The sequence below is a fragment of the Oryx dammah genome, unplaced genomic scaffold, assembly GCF_014754425.2.
Source record: "Oryx dammah isolate SB20612 unplaced genomic scaffold, SCBI_Odam_1.1 HiC_scaffold_26, whole genome shotgun sequence".
Taxonomy (NCBI): Eukaryota; Metazoa; Chordata; class Mammalia; order Artiodactyla; family Bovidae; genus Oryx; species Oryx dammah.
This window is the reverse complement of record NW_024070210.1, coordinates 34,906-50,982: the sequence shown is the minus strand read 5'-3', so window position 1 is coordinate 50,982 and position 16,077 is coordinate 34,906. Positions and strand designations below refer to the sequence as shown.

The 16,077-nt window shown below is 38.6% G+C and overlaps 1 protein-coding gene across 1 annotated transcript in view; it reads left to right on the top strand.

Annotated features, from left to right (window-relative positions):
- Window positions 1–369: 369 nt before the first annotated feature.
- TERB2 (telomere repeat binding bouquet formation protein 2) overlaps window positions 370–16,077 on the top strand; it is a 36,518-nt gene continuing 20,810 nt past the window's right edge. Inside the window, exons 1-5 of the mRNA XM_040227445.1 lie at window positions 370–433; window positions 548–629; window positions 1,394–1,533; window positions 3,485–3,546; window positions 5,750–5,835. Of these exons, the coding sequence (XP_040083379.1) occupies window positions 370–433; window positions 548–629; window positions 1,394–1,533; window positions 3,485–3,546; window positions 5,750–5,835 (434 nt within the window). The remainder of the gene's footprint in view (window positions 434–547; window positions 630–1,393; window positions 1,534–3,484; window positions 3,547–5,749; window positions 5,836–16,077) is intronic.

The following is a 16,077-nucleotide window of genomic DNA, read 5'->3' as shown; positions in this document are numbered from 1 at the left end:
GATTTCTTCTCTTTTAGAGACTCCAACTGAAACATTTATTTAAAAGAGATAAAATGAGTTTTGTTTCAAAATAATGACACAGCACAAAACCTTGGTTAATGCTAAAGGCTTAAAACTCACAAGCAGGACACCTTCCTCCTCTGCCGAGTCAGGGAAAGCTTAGACGACTCTCCACAATTCCACAAGCAGGTGCGCACAGCTGGTAGAGACCAGAACCTTCTCCGTCGTGTCTCAGGCTTTTCGGAGGTATTACTCTGACAACCAATCATGGAGCTCGGCTTCGGACCCGGGACCAATCAGTGACCTCACCTTCCGCCCCGCCCCCCGCCTCCCCCAAGTCCTCGCGTGTGAGGAGCCTGAGGCAGCGCCATGTTTCAAGGGAAGCGGGGTTGGTTCTGTGGCAGCGTCAGCCACGACCTGAGGCAGTTCTGGGGTAGGAGATTGGGCAGCAGGGGTGGGTGAGGTGGTGCGGAGAGCACCGCCCCTCCCTCTGGTACCTTGGCCCCAGGGCACTTGCTAGGCTCACCCTGTGCTCTTGCCTCCACAGTGGCTGAAGGGGGGACCGTCAGTGACCCGAGGGCCGCCGACTTCTTGTTCAGCTGCGATGCCTCACACCCAGACACGCTGAGGTACCTGAAGGTCACCTGGGGGTACCTTTTGGGTCATGAGGAACCAGGAGTTGTCGCTGGCAGTTGCCGTCGGCTAATGGATATTGATAATACGAAGAGACTGGAAACGAGCAAATTTTCAGTCTGGATGTGCAGCGATGGGGAGGGGCCGGCGCGGGAGTAGCTCACAGGCCCTTTTTTCTGCCGCTAAGGCCTGGCCTCCTACCCACTCCTCAAGTCTTCCCGACTTCAAGTTGTGTTTTTCCAGCAGACTTTCCCACATCCGTGTGATGCCTTGTAGAGCACTCCTATTCAGTATATGTAAACCAAATCTGATTGCCTGTTATCTTAAACGTTGTGTTCTGAAAATGTTGGTAATTTCTTCAGTAATAACTCCTACTCCCATTAGTCTATTAATTAATCCAATTAATCTAAGGTCAAACACTGTGTACCGCGCTCCTGTAAATGTTCTTTGTTCTTGCTTCCACTATTCTAGTATACACCGTGAACTGCCTGTTGCCCTGATATCACAGAAACTTTCTGGGAGGTTCCTCTGACTCCAGTCTGTCCACCTGTGAGCCCCCTTCACATTGCAGTGGGATTATGTTTACAGATCAGAGGCCTGATCACGGTTCTGTCTCCCTCCCTTTCTCACCCCTTCACTCCCCACCCTCCAGTCTCCTGTTCACCTACAGTAATTCTGTTTCCATTCATTTATTCTTTCTTTTGAAATGTTGAATACATTCTTGTTTATCTCATAACCTAAATTACTTCCTTTCTCCTAGAATATATCAGAGTCTTGATTACATAGAAGATAATGCTACAGTTTTTCATGCCTACTATCTCTCTGCTGTAGCCAATGCTGAAATAAAAAACTCGGTGGCTTTAGGTCATTTCATTCTTCCTCCTGCAAGCCTGCAAAAAGGTTAGCAAAGACCTTTAATCGCTGTTAAACTCCGAAATCTGGCTGTGTCATCCAACTTTACTGATATTTGTTCTTCATCAGAGCTTTTTGTTTTATATCATTTAATATAAACAGAAAAGCATGTACTTTGGGTCCGGTTGTCTTGGGTGTGTATTCTCGATTGGTTTATCATTCAGTCTTAACATTCACCGAGCTCCTACTGTGCCACGTTTCAACCAAGGCGCTGGGGATTCAGTGGTGAATAAGACCGATGCAGATACTGTCCTCGCATTGTTCACTGTCGAGAATCCAGCACTTAACTAATTTTTGTGGCCTCCAGCAATTTCTCCCCGGTTGTTTTGAGGATAATATATTAATCTGACCTGTGAGTATATAATAAACGCTCGTTGCTAGTTTTGGCTCTCACCGTTATTTTTTCTGTCCCCCTCCACTGATATTTCAAGAGTAATCGTGATAATAAATCCATGTATTTGTATTGTTTTATATTATTTAAAAAACTTGCACATTATTTTAGCAACTGTATGAAGTATAGAGCAAATGAATAAATTGCTTCTGAGATAGGTTCTTTCAGTTTTCCCTGCTAGGAACACACATTCTTAGCCTGTTCTGTCCAAATCCTACCTATATTTTATGAACTAGCATTAAATATCCCATTTTTTAGATCTTATTATTACCCAGTTCTTGATATGTATGTGTCCATCCCTAGAAAGACAGACTGAAAATAGTACAAATTCCCAGTGAGCAGAGTATTTATAAAAAAAACAACTTGAAAAATATTTCTGTAGAAGAGCTTTGGGAACTTCGAGGATTGGCTTTCTTCCATAGTTGATGTCCTGGAAAAACCTAGTTATAACTTAAAAAATAAATTATTTTAAGTGGTTATGCAAATAAATTAATGACTGGATGGGAGAATTGGTTTACTTAAAATCAGTGAATACCTACCTTCAGGAAGCTTATATTATGGAATGACTATCTGATCTAAGTTACCACTCCTATTAAATCTTTGAGTTTAACAACTTACATTAAAATGTATTCGACTTAAAAAAATCCATTTTAAATGAAAACATGCTCCTTTTAAAAAATTAAAAGTATGCATTATTATTCACCTAGACCGGGATTGTCTAGTAAAACCAAGAAAGGCAAATGTAAGCAACATACTAATTTTAGGTTTCCTAATACCCACAAGTTAATAAAAAAGATGAAATTCATATTAAGAATATGTTTTATTTAACATAACTAGAATATTATTTCAATATATAATCAGTATAAAATTATAGATAAATTTTTGTGTTCTTTTTTTTTTATTCCAGTGTTTATTTTAAACTTAGAGCACATCTCAAGTTGGACTAACTACACAGTTCAAATATGTACCCACATTTATCTAGGTAGCTTAGGTCTAGAGGAATCTAGACAGCTTAGGTCTAGAGGAATGTTAACTTCTTTATCCTTGAGTGGGCTACTGTGGAAACCTGAGATCATTGATTTAAGATGATGTCAGTCCTTTGACATGCTGAACATTGTAGATTTCCTGCACTATCATGCCCAATAGACATGTTGCTCATCCTACCTTCTTTTAACAAACTAAACTATTGAATTATTTAAGCACTCCACAAATTCAGGAATTTTATGCCTTCTATTTTGACTGGACAGTTATGTTCATTAATGCTTGGCCTAAACACACTGACACCTTATGAAAATATCATAGCAGAAAAAGTTTAGAACAATGATTTACATAATGCATTGGAATCATCTAGAGTTTGTTAGAAATGCAAGTTCCCAGCTTCTCAACAATCTGGTTCAATAGGAGTCCTCATTTTAAACAAGTATCTCAGGTACTTTTGATACAAGTGGAATAATGCTGACATAGAAATTTGAAACCTAAACAAAATTCAGTGAATTCTACAAAGTTACTTTTTGAAAAATAATATTGGATTTATTTTTCTTACTACAGAAATAAGGAGAAAAATTGGTAGTTTTATTTGGGAACAAGACCAACATTTTCTGATAGAAAAGGTAAGAGTAAATTAAGGTATACAGTTTATACAGAATGTACAGTTTCAAAAAAATTTGAAAGCAGTGTAATCTTTAAAATATGTACTAGTGATGTGTTAGTTCCAGTGACCCAGTGTAAGAAATTTAGAGGGCAAGTTTTTATTGAACATTATCTCATTTGGCATTGTTTTTACACTAGTAACATTAGTGAAATTGAGATTTTTGTATGAATAAAATAAAAAGCTTGAAAATTTGCCTCAGTAATATTAAGGGAATAATAGGTATACAGTATTTACCAGTTCTTTGCTGCCAGTGTAGATGCTATTTGATTAATTTATTGTACTATTTGTTAAATGTTATGAATAATACCTCAATAAATGTATGCAATACTGTAAGTTTTTAAACTTTTGTCATCCTGCCTCACATTTGCTATGTTTTTTATTTACTTCAGAATCTTTATGTAAAGGCAAAATTGAGATAAGAATTTATCCAAAAAGAATAATGATGGTGATGGATTATAATACTTAAATTTTTTTTTTAAATCCACGATTCCACAATGATACTCCAAAAGCATAAAGAAAGAACAAAAAGAACAGAGGAACAAAAGGAGGAAAAAAGGAAGAAAGGAAAGAGGGAAGGAGGGAAGTAAAAGAGGGGTAGGGAAAATTTCCTTTCAGAATAAAAGGTAATAAATGTAGAAAGGATGATAGGGTAGAAAATTTGCACTTTACCACTCCCAATAAAATATTTGATTTAGGCAAGGGTCATAAATGGATGCTAAAATCATTATCTAAAATGATCACCTCACAGATTACTTATTAATTACAAAGGCAAGCATTGCTTGTACCTTTACAATGGAGGGATCTGGCAGACACCGTCTTAACCAACTGATCAAATTTAGCATCACCAATTTGAAACAACCTCTTGTTACGTTCAGCTCAATGTGATATAATAAAAAGAACACTGTATAGGGAATTCCCTGGCAGTCCAGTAGGGCACCGCACTCTTAGTGCTGAGGGCCCAAGTTCAATCCTTGGTCGGAGAAATAAGATCCCAGGAGCTGTCAAAACAACATCCAGAAAACACAGTATTATCTTGTGTTCGTGTTCAAAGTTCTGAATCTAATTATGAGAAAATACTCTAATCCTTGACTTGTTAGAATGTTCCAGGGACATAAATGGTGGTAGAATGGTTACTATTTGATAATAATTATTGAGTATACCAAAAGACCCTTGAAGATCATTAATTATTCTGTTTTAGAAATGAGAAGACTGAGGTAAGAAGGAAAGATCTCTGACTTAGTTCACATAGCCAGATATTAGCAAAGTGGAACCAAATTTTCTCAGCTCCAGCCCAATCCAGTGTTTTTTCTAATGTATTAGTAGCATATGCCTGTATTGACTGTTGACTCTAGAAATTGTATGATTATATGATAAAGGATTTTGTTCTTTCAAATATTGATTGATATTGAATATTAACTAATTATAATAACATAATCATGGAATTTGTAAGTAGAAGTTACCTCTTTTAATGGCAATAGCAAGGGTAAATCTGGAAAGTAATTTGGGAAACATTATTATTGTTTAGAGTGGGCTTGCAACCTATATATAGAAATTTCCTAATGGAATATTATATAAATATATTGTTATAGATACTAGAATCTGAGGTCTGTCAACTTTAACATAATCTTTTGGAAAAGCTTTATATATGTTTAGTTCTTTTGTAACTCTATAGCTAAATGTTTCTTTAATTTTGAAGGGGAAACAATTTGTTCAACTTACTTCATATTTTTGATTTGCAACTTGTAGGATGCCTAGGAGTTTTCATGTCAAGGATTTTAAGAAAGGTTAAATCAATAACACTTTTTTTGGCTTCTTCTTTTTTTTTTTTTTTTTTTAAAAAGAGTTATATGACCACATTAGGGAAAATTTCAAAAATCAGTAAGAGAATAAAATCAGTCAGTTTTACTATCTAATACAAGCATAGCATATATTTTAAAAATCCAGGTCTCCTTTCTTTATCTCTAAAAATAGATAATTCTGTGGGTGTATATACAAAATTTTGTGAGTTTTTCCTATGAAACAAAATGGAATGGATCTGAGTCTGTAGATACTTTTGTGACTGTTGATATATATATTGCCAATTTACTTTTTTAAAAAATGATATTGATTGTATGATTGGTATGGCTGATTTTTTTTAATGTGATTTCTTTTGCTGTCCACAGCATGATGAAGTAACATCAAATGAACTAAAGGCCTTTAGGGAAAGCAGTGTACTAGCAACAGATCACAAGAAAGACTTATCCAGAAGGTACTGAATTTGTATACTTCACTGATTTGTATACTTCATTCAATATAGACACCTTTGAACACTATGTCTTAATCTCATTTAATCTTCAGTCTTCTTATGACATTGGCATCATTATCATCATTGCCATTTTACAGAAAACGAGATCAAGTGTAGGTCAGGTCAGTTCAGTTCAGTCGCTCAGTCGTGTCCAATTCTTTGCGACCCCATGGACTGCAGCACGCCAGGCTTCCCTGTCCATCACCAACTCCCAGAGTTTACTCAAACTCATGTCCATAGAATCAGTGATGCCATCCAACCATCTCATCCTCTGCTGTCCCCTTCTCCTCCTGCCTTAAATCTTTCCCAGCATCAGGGCTCTTTTCTAGTGAGTCAGCTCTTTGCATCAGGTGGCCAAAGTATTGGAGTTTCAGCGTCAGCATCAGTCCTTCCAATGAATATTCAGGACTGATTTCCTTTAGGATTGACTGGTTGGGTCTCCTTGTAGTCTAAGGGACTTTCAAGAGTCTTCTCCAACACCACAGTTCAAAAGCATCAATTCTTCGGCACTCAGCTTTCTTTATAGTCCAGCTCTCACATCCATACGTGGCTACTGGAAAACCATAGCTTTGACTAGACAAACTTTTGTCAGCAAAGTAATGTCTCTGCTTTTTAATATGCTGTCTTGGTTGGTCATAACTTTTCTTCCAAGGAGCAAGAATTTTTTAATTTCATGGCTGCAGTCGCCATCTGCAGTGATTTTGGAGCCCCTGAAAATAAACTCTGTCACTGTTTCCATCGTTTCCCCATCTATTTGCCATGAAGGATGGGACTGGATGCCATGATCTTAGTTTTCTGAATGTTGAGTTTTAAGCCAACATTTTCACTCTCCTCTTTCACTTTCATCAAGAGACTTTAGTTCTTCACTTTTCTGCCATAGGGTGGTGTCAACTGTGTATCTGAGGTTATTGATATTTCTCCCAGCAATCTTGATTCCAGCTTGTGCTTCCTCCAGCCCAGCATTTCTCATGATGTGCTCTATAAGTTAACTAAACAGAGTGACAATATTCTGCCTTAACGTACTTTTCCAATTTGGAACCAGTCTGTTGTTCCATGTCTGGTTCTAGCTGTTACTTCTTGACCTGCAGATACATTTTTCAGGTGGTGGCAGGTCAGGTGGTCTGGTATTCCTGTCTCTTGAAGAATTTTTCACAGTTTTTTTGTGATCCACACAGTCAAAGGCTTTGGTGTAGTCAATAAAGCAGATGTTTTTCTGGAACTCTCTTGCTTTTTCCATGATCCAGCGGATATTGGCAATTTGATCTCTGGTTCCTCTGCCTTTTCTAAATCCAGCTTGAACATCTGGAAGTTCATGGTTCATGTACTGTTGAAGCCTGACTTGGACAATTTTGAGCATTACTTTGCTAGCATGTGAGATGAGTGCAGTTGTGCGATAGTTTGAACATTCTTTGGCATTGCCTTTCTTTGGGATTGGAATGAAAACTGAACTTTTCCAGTCCTGTAGCCACTGCTCAGTTTTCCAGATTTGCTGGCATATTGAGCCCTCATAGCTCAGTTTTAAAAGAATCCACCTGCAGTGCAGGACACCCCGGTTCAATTCCTGGGTCTGGAAGATCCTCTGGAGAAGGGATAGGCTACCCCTTCCAGTGTTCTTGGGCTTCCCTTGTGGCTCAGCTGGTTACGAACCCGCCTGCAGTGCGGGAGACCTGGGTTCAATCCCTGGTTAGGAAGATCCCCTGGAGAAGGGAAAGGCTACCCACGCCAGTATTCTGGCCTGGAGAATTCAGGGACAGTCCATGGAGTCTCAAAGGGTCGGACATGACTGAGCGACTTTCACTCACTCACTCACTGAGTGCAGCACTTTCACAGCATCATCTTTTAGGATTTGAAATAGTGCAACTGGAATTCCATCACCTCCACTGGCTTTGCTTGTAGTGATGTTTCCTAAGGCTCACTTGACTTCACATTCCAGGATATCTGGCTCTAGGTGAGTGATCACACCATCATTGTTATCTGGGTCATTAAGATCTTTTTTATGTACTTCTTCTGTGTATTGGTGCCACCTCCTCTTAATGTCTTCTGCTTCTGTTAGGGCCATACCATTTCTGTCCTTTATTGTGCCCTTCTTTGCATGAAATATTCCCTTTGTATCTCTAATTTTCTTGAAGAAATCTCTAGTCTTTTCCATTCTATTGTTTTCCTCTAATTTATCATTTATCACTAAGGAAGGCTTTCTTATCTCTCCTTGCTATTCTTTGAAACTCTGCGTTCAAATGGGTATATCTTTCCTTTTGCTTCCTCAGACAACCATTTTGCCTTTTTGCATTTCTTTTTCTTGGGGATGATCTTGATTGGTGCCTCATGTACAATGTTCATCGTTCTTCAGGCACTCTGTCTATCAGATCTAATCCCTTGAATCTGTTTGTCACTTCCACTGTATAATATTTAGGTCATACCTGAATGGTCTAGTGGTTTTCCCTGCTTTCTTTCATTTAGGTCTGAATTTTGCAATTTTGAATTCATGATCTGAGCAACATTCAGCTCCTGGTTTTGTTTTTGCTGACTATATAGAGCTTCTCCATTTTCACGTGCAAAGAATATAATCAATCTGATTTTGGTGTTGACCATCTGGTGATTTCCATGTGTGGAGTCTTCTCTTGTGTTGTTGGAAGAGGGTGTTTGCTATGACAAGTACGTTGTCTTGGCACAACTCTTTTAGCCTTAGCCCTGCTTCATTTGGTACTCCAAGACCAAACTTGCCTGTTACTCCAGGTATCTCTTGATTTTCTACTTTTGCTTTCCTGAAATGAAAAGGACATCTTTTTTGGGTATTCATTCTGAAGGTCTTGTAGGTCTTCATAGAACCGTTCCACTTCAGCTTCTTCAGCATTAGTGGTTGGGGCATAGACTTGGATTACTGTGATGTTGAATGGTTTGCCTTGGAAATGAACAGAGATCATTCTGTTGTTTTTGAGATTGCATCCAAGTGCTGCATTTTGGACTCTCTTATTGACTATGATGGCTACTCCATTTCTTCTAAGGGATTCCTGCCCGCAGTAGTAGATATACTGGTCATCTGAGTTGAATTCACCGATTCCAGTCCATTTTAGTTTGCTGATTCCTATAATGTCAATATTCACTCTTACCATCTCCTGTTTGACTACTTCCAATTTACCTTGATTCATGGACCTGACATTCCAGGTTCCTATGCAATATTGTTCTTTACAGCATCGGACTTTACTTCCATCACTAGTCACGTTCACAACTGGGTGTTGTTTTTGCTTTGGCTCTGTCTCTTCATTCTTTCTGGAGTTATTTCTCCACTGTTCTCCAATAGCATATTGGGCACCTACTGACCTGGGGAGTTCATCTTTCAGTGTCCTATCTTTTAGCCTTTTCATACTGTTCCTGGGGTTCATGAGGCAAGAGTACTGAAGTGGTTTGCCATTCCCTTCTCCAGTGGACCACATTTTGCCAGAACTCTCCACCATGACCCATCCGTATAGGGTGGCCCTACACAGCATGGCTTATAGTTTCAATGAGTTAGACAGGGCTTTGGTCCATATGATCAGTTTGATTAGTTTTCTGTGATTGTGGTTTTCATTCTGTCTGCCCTCTGATGGATAAGGATAAGGGGCTTATGGGAGCTTCCTAATGGGAGAGACTGACTGAGGGGGAAACCGGGTCCTGTTCTGATGGGCACGGCTGTGTTCCCTCCTTGGGTATGGCTAAGCCCTCTTGGAGGAGGTCACCATTAACCCCACCACAGAGTGGCCAGAACTTACACAGGACTGGGAAACAGACTCTTGGAGGGCACAAACAAAACTTTGAGCAACCAGGACCCAGGAGAAAGGAGCAATGACCCCACAAGAGACTGACCCAGACTTGCCTGTGAGTGTCGTGGCATCTCTGGTGGAGGCGTGGGTCAGTGGTGGCATGCAGTAGGGTCGGGGGCACTGAGTGTGGTAGTGCACGCACGACCCTTCTGAAGGAGGTCACCGTTATCCTCATCACCTCCACCACAGACTGGCCTCAGGTCAGATAACAGGGAGGGAACACAAGTGTAGGTAGATGAGGTTATTTCCCCAAAGTCACACAAACTTTTTTCAAATGGGGAGAAGCGGGATTTTAACTGGGTCAGTCTAATTGCAGAACCTGTGCATTTAACCATATTATGCTAGACTATCCTTACAGAAAAGAAACAGGATTTTTTTGATTACTGTGATATTATTTTTAATATATATAATAATAATAATAAGGAAATAAACTAAATATTAGTAATGTTATTAGGATTGGAGGATTAGAAAGAGGATTTCCCTCTTTCTTTTCCAAATTGTTTATAATGTGGCTACTTTGGCTTAAGAAATTAAAGTTATATTTTAAAAGATAAACAAACATGGACTTGGCATTGTGTTAGGGCTAATCCGTGAGACGAACCCTTGTTTCAGGCTTATTCACTATCTAGGCCCAATAGTATATTTTCCACTTCAGTGGCTTCCAGATGTTCACAGGAAGCATTAACTATTGAAAGTATGGGATTTAGCTGCTGAAATAAAATGATCTTTCTTCAATATAAAAATTAATGAGTTTAATTTATGTAGTGTAGTTTTTTTACCTTCTAGTTTTTTTTTCCCATAATTTTTTCTTGTTCCTTTTGTACCTCCTATATTGTTTTCCTTAATTTGATATACATTGTTATCTGATTTAGCACAAAGTTGTGTATTTAATTTTAGTGAACTATTGCTTCATGGTCCTGTGACTTATAGGTAATCCACCACTTAAGTTTGAATATCCATATTCTAGGTCTTTGTATTAAAAAGCAAAGACATTACTTTGCCAACAAAGGTCCGTCTAGTCAAGGCTATGGTTTTTCCAGTAGTCATGTATGGATGTGAGAGTTGGACTATAAAGAAAGCTGAGTGCTGAAGAACTGATGCTTTTGAACTGTGATGTTGGAGAAGACTCTTGAGAGTCCTTGGACTGCAAGGAGATCCAACCAGTCCATCCTAAAGGAAATCAGTCCTGAATGTTCATTGGAAGGACTGATGCTGATGCTGAAGCTCCAGTACTTTGGCCACCTGATGCAAAGAGCTGACTCATTTGAAAAGACCCTGATGCTGGGAAAGATTGAGGGCAGGAGAAGAAGGGGATGACAGAGGATGAAATGGTTGGATGGCATTACCAACTTGATGGACATGGGTTTGGGTAGACTCTGGGAGTTGGTGATGGAGAGAGAGGCCTGGCGTGCTGCAGTTCATGGGGTTGCAAAATGTTGGACATGACTGAGCGACTGAACTGAACTGAACTGAATCTCTATTCATAGAACTCCTTTGAACTTGTTATGCTTTTTGAGATAAGAAACTGGTAAGGTTAGGAAGAAAAATGAAATTGAAAAGGTGAGACCATGAAGATATTAAGGAATTAGTAAAGGAGGGAATAGTTATCCCAAGTGTCCTTGTAAGAGAAAAATGGGAAAAGGACATTTTTTCTTATTTTATTTTTTTCAGTTTTATTTATTTATTTTCTTTACAATATTGTATTGGTTTTGCCATACATTGACATGAGTCTGCCATGGGTGTACATGTGTTCCCCATCCTGAACCCCCCTCCCACCTCCCTCCCCATCCCATCCCTCTGGTTCATCCCCTGCACCAGCCCTGAACACCCTGTATCATGCGTCGAAACTGGACTGGTGATTCGTTTCACATATGATAATTTACATGTTTCAATGCCATTCTCCCATATCATCCTGCCCTCGCCCTCTCCCACAGAGTCCAAAAGACTGTTCTATACATCTGTGTCTCTTTTGCAGTCTCGCATACAGGTTGTTGATACCATCTTTCTAAATTCCATATATATGCATTAGTATACTGTATTGGTGTTTTTCTTTCTGGCTTACTTCACTCTGTATAATAGGCTCCAGTTTTACCCACCTCAGTAGAACTGATTCAAATGTATTCTTCTTAATGGCTGAGTAATTTTCCATCGTGTATATGTACCACAGCTTTCTTATCCATTCGTCTGCTGATGGACATCTAGGTTGCTTCCATGTCCTGGCTATTATAAAGTGCTGTGATGAACATTGAGGTACATGTGTCTCTTTCAATTCTGGTTTCCTTGGTGTGTATGCCCAGCGGTGGGATTGCTGGGTCATATGGCAATTCTATTTCCAGTTTTTTAAGGGATCTCCACTCTGTTCTCCATAGTGGCTGTACTAGTTTGCATTCCCACCAACAGTGTAAGAGGGTTCCCTTTTCTCCATACCCTCTCCGGCATTTATTGTTTGTAGACTTTTGGATAGTAGCCATTCTGACTGGTGTGAATTGGTACCTCATTGTGGTTTTGATTTGCATTTCTCTGATAATGAGTGATGTTGAGCATCTTTTCATGTGTTTGTTAGCCATCTGTATGTCTTCTTTGGAAAAATGTCTGTTTAGTTCTTTGGCCCACTTTTTGATTGGGTCATTTATTTTTCTGGAATTGAGCTGCAGGAGTTGCTTGTGTATTTTTGAGATTAATTCTTTGTCTGTTGCTTCGTTTGCTATTATTTTCTCCTATTCTGAAGGCTGTTTTTTCACCTTGCTTATAGTTTCCTTTGTTGTGCAGAAGCTTTTAAATTTAATTAGGTCCTGTTTGTTTATTTTTGCTTTTATTTCCAGTATTCTGGGAGGTGGGTCATAGAGGATCCTGCTGTGGTTTATGTTGGAGAGTGTTTTGCCTATGTTCTCCTCTAGGAGTTTAATAGTTTCTGGTCTTAAGTTTAGATCTTTAATCCATTTTGAGTTTATTTTTGTGTATGGTGTTAGAAAGTGTTCTAGTTTCATTCTTTTACAAGTGGTGAACAGTTTTCCCAGCAACACTTGTTAAAGAGATTGTCTTTTCTCCATTGTATATTCTTGCCTCCTTTGCTGAAGATAAGGTATCCATAGGTGCATGGATTTATCTCTGGGATTTCTATTTTGTTCCATTGATCTATATTTCTGTCTTTGTGCCAGTACCATACTGTCTTGATGACTGTGGCTTTGTAGTAGAGCCTGAAGTCAGGCAGGTTGATTCCTCCAGTTGCATTCTTCTTTCTCAAGACTGCTTTGGCTATTTGCGTTTTTTTTTTTTTTTGTATTTCCATACAAATTGTGAAATTATTTGTTCTAGTTCTCTGAAAAATACTGTTGGTAGCTTGATAGGGATTGTATTGAATCTATAGATTGCTTTGGGTAGCATACTCATTTTCACTGTATTGATTGTTCTGATCCATGAACATGGTATATTTCTCCCTCTATTTGTGTCATCTTTGATTTTTTTCACCAGTGTTTTATAGTTTTCTATATATAGGTCTTTTGTTTCTTCAGGTAGATATATTCCTAAGTATTTTATTCTTTTCAGTGCAATGGTGAATGGAATTGTTTCCTTAGTTTCTCTTTCTGTTTTCTAATTGTTAGTGTATAGGAATGCAAGGGATTTCTGTGTGTTGATTTTATATCCTGCAACTTTACTATATTCACTGATTAGCTCTAGTAATTTTCTGGTGGAGTCTTTAGGGTTTTTTATGTAGAGGATCATGTCATCTGCAGATAGTGAGAGTTTTACCTCTTCTTTTCCAATCTGGAATCCTTTTATTTCTTTTTCTGCTCTGATTGCTGTGGCCAAAACTTCTAAAACTATGTTGAATAGTAGTGGTAAGAGTGGGCATCCTTGACTTGTTCCTGACTTCAGGGGAAATGCTTTCAGTTTTTCACCATTGAGAATAATGTTTGCTGTGGGTTTATCATATATAGCTTTTATTATGTTGAGGTATGTTCCTTCTATTCCTGCTTTCTAGAGGGTCTTTTATCGTAAGTAGATGTTGAATTTTATCAAAGGCTTTCTCTGCATCTATTGAGATAATCATATGGTTTTTATCTTTCAATTTGTTAATGTGGTGTATTATGTTGATTGGTTTGTGGATATTGAAGAATCTTTGCATCCCTGGGATAAAGGCCACTTGGTCATGATGTATGATCTTTTTAATATGTTGTTGGATTCTGTTTGCTAGAATTTTATTAAGGATTTTTGCGTCTATGTTCATCAGTGATATTGGCCTGTTTTCCTTTTTTGTGGCGTCTTTGTCAGGTTTTGGTATTAGGGTGATGGTGGCCTCATAGAATGAGATTGGAAGTTTACCTTCCTCTGCAATTTTCTGGAAGAGTTTGAGTAGGATAGGTGTTAGCTCGTCTCTAAATTTTTGGTAGACTTCAGCTGTGAAGCCGTCTGGTCCTGGGCTTTTGTTTGTTGGAAATTTCTGATTACAGTTTCAATTTCTGTGCTTGTGATGAGTCTATTAAGATTTTCTATTTCTTCCTGGTTCAGTTTTGGAAAGTTGTACTTTTCTAAGAATTTGTCCATTTCTTCCAAGTTGTCCCTTTTATTGGCGTATAGTTGCTGATAATAGTCTCTGATGATCCTCTGTATTTCTGTGTTGTCTGTTGTGATCTCTCCATTTTTATTTCTAATTTTGTTGATTTGATTTTTCTCCCTTTGTTTCTTGATGAGTCTGGCTAATGGTTTGTCAATTTTATTTATCCTCTCAAAGAACCAGCTTTTGCCTTTGTTGACTTTTGCTATGGTCTCTTTTGTTTCTTTTGCATTTATTTCTGCCTTAATGTTTAAGATTTCTTTCCTTCTACTAACCCTGGAGTTCTTCATTTCTTCCTCTTCAAGTTGCTTTAGGTGTAGAGTTAGGTTATTTGACTTTTTTCTTGTTTCTTGAGGTAAGCCTGTATTGCTATGAACCTTCCCCTTAGCACTGCTTTTACAGTGTCCCATAGGTTTTGGGTTGTTGTGTTTTCATTTCTATGCATATTTTGATTTCTTCTTTGATTTCTTCTGTGATTTGTTGGTTATTCAGCAGCGTGTTGTTCAGCCTCCATACGTTGGAATTTTTAATAGTTTTTCTCTTGTAGTTGACATATAATCTTACTGCATTGTGGTCATAAAAGGTGATTGGAATGATTTCATTTTTCTTGAATTTAACAAGGCTAGATTTATGGGCCAGGATGTGATCTGTGCTGGAGAAGGTTCTGTGTACGCTTGAGAAAAAGGTGAAATTGTTTTGGGGTGAAATGTCCTATAGATATCAATTAGGTCTAACTGGTCTATTGTATCATTCAATGTTTGTGTTTCCTTGTTAATTTTCTGTTTAGTTGATCTGTCCATAGGTGTGAGTGGGGTATTAAAGTCTCCCACTATTATTGTGTTATTGTTAATTTCCCCTTTCATACTTGTTAGCATTTGTCTTACATATTGCGGTGCTCCTATGTTGGGTGCATATATATCTATAATTGTTATATCTTCTTCTTGGATTGATCCTTTGATCATTATGTAGTATCCATCTTTGTCTGTTTTTACAGCCTTTGTTTTAAAGTCTATTTTATCTGATATGAGTATTGCTACTCCTGTTTTCTTTTGGTCTCTATTTGCGTGGAATATCTTTTTCCAGCCCTTCACTTTCAGTCTGTATGTATCCCTTGGGTGGTGCTTGGTTTCAGTGTAGGTATTGAGGCATTTGATGAGCTCCTATTGACTAATGTTCCCTGGATTCAGGAGTTCTCTGGTGTTGTCAAGATTTGGACTTAAGCTTCCTGGCTCTTGTTTTCAGTATTATTCTTACAGTAGCCTCAAGACTTCTCCATCTATACAGCACTGATGATAAAACATCTAGGTTAATTATGGAAAGTTTCTCCACAGTGAGGGACACCTGGAGAGGTACACAGAGTTACACAGAGAAGAGAAGAGGGAGGAGGGAGATAGAGGTGACCAGGAGGAGAAGAGGGGGGATCAAAAGAGGAGAGAGTGAGCTAGCCAGTAGTCACTTCCCTGTGTGCTCTCCACAGTCTGGACTGCTCAGAGATATTCACGGAGTTACAGAGAGAAGAGAAGAGGGAGGAAGGAGACAGAGATGGCCAGGAGGATAAAAGGGGGAATCAACAGGAGAGAGACAGATCCAGCCAGTAATCAGTTCCCTAAGTTTTCTCCACAGCCCAGAACACACAAAGAGATTCACTGAGTTGGGTAAATAAGAAAAGGGGGAGGGGGGAGATAGAAGCGACCTGGTGGAGAAAAAGGAGAGTCAAAAGGGGGAGAGAGCAATCAGGTCAGTGATCTTGCTCTCACGTAAAAATGGGTACTGAAGATCTGATTCTTAAAGGTTGAAAGTTGATAACAAATACCAAAAAGCAAAGATTAAAAATCTAGAGTAGAGGTTAGATTC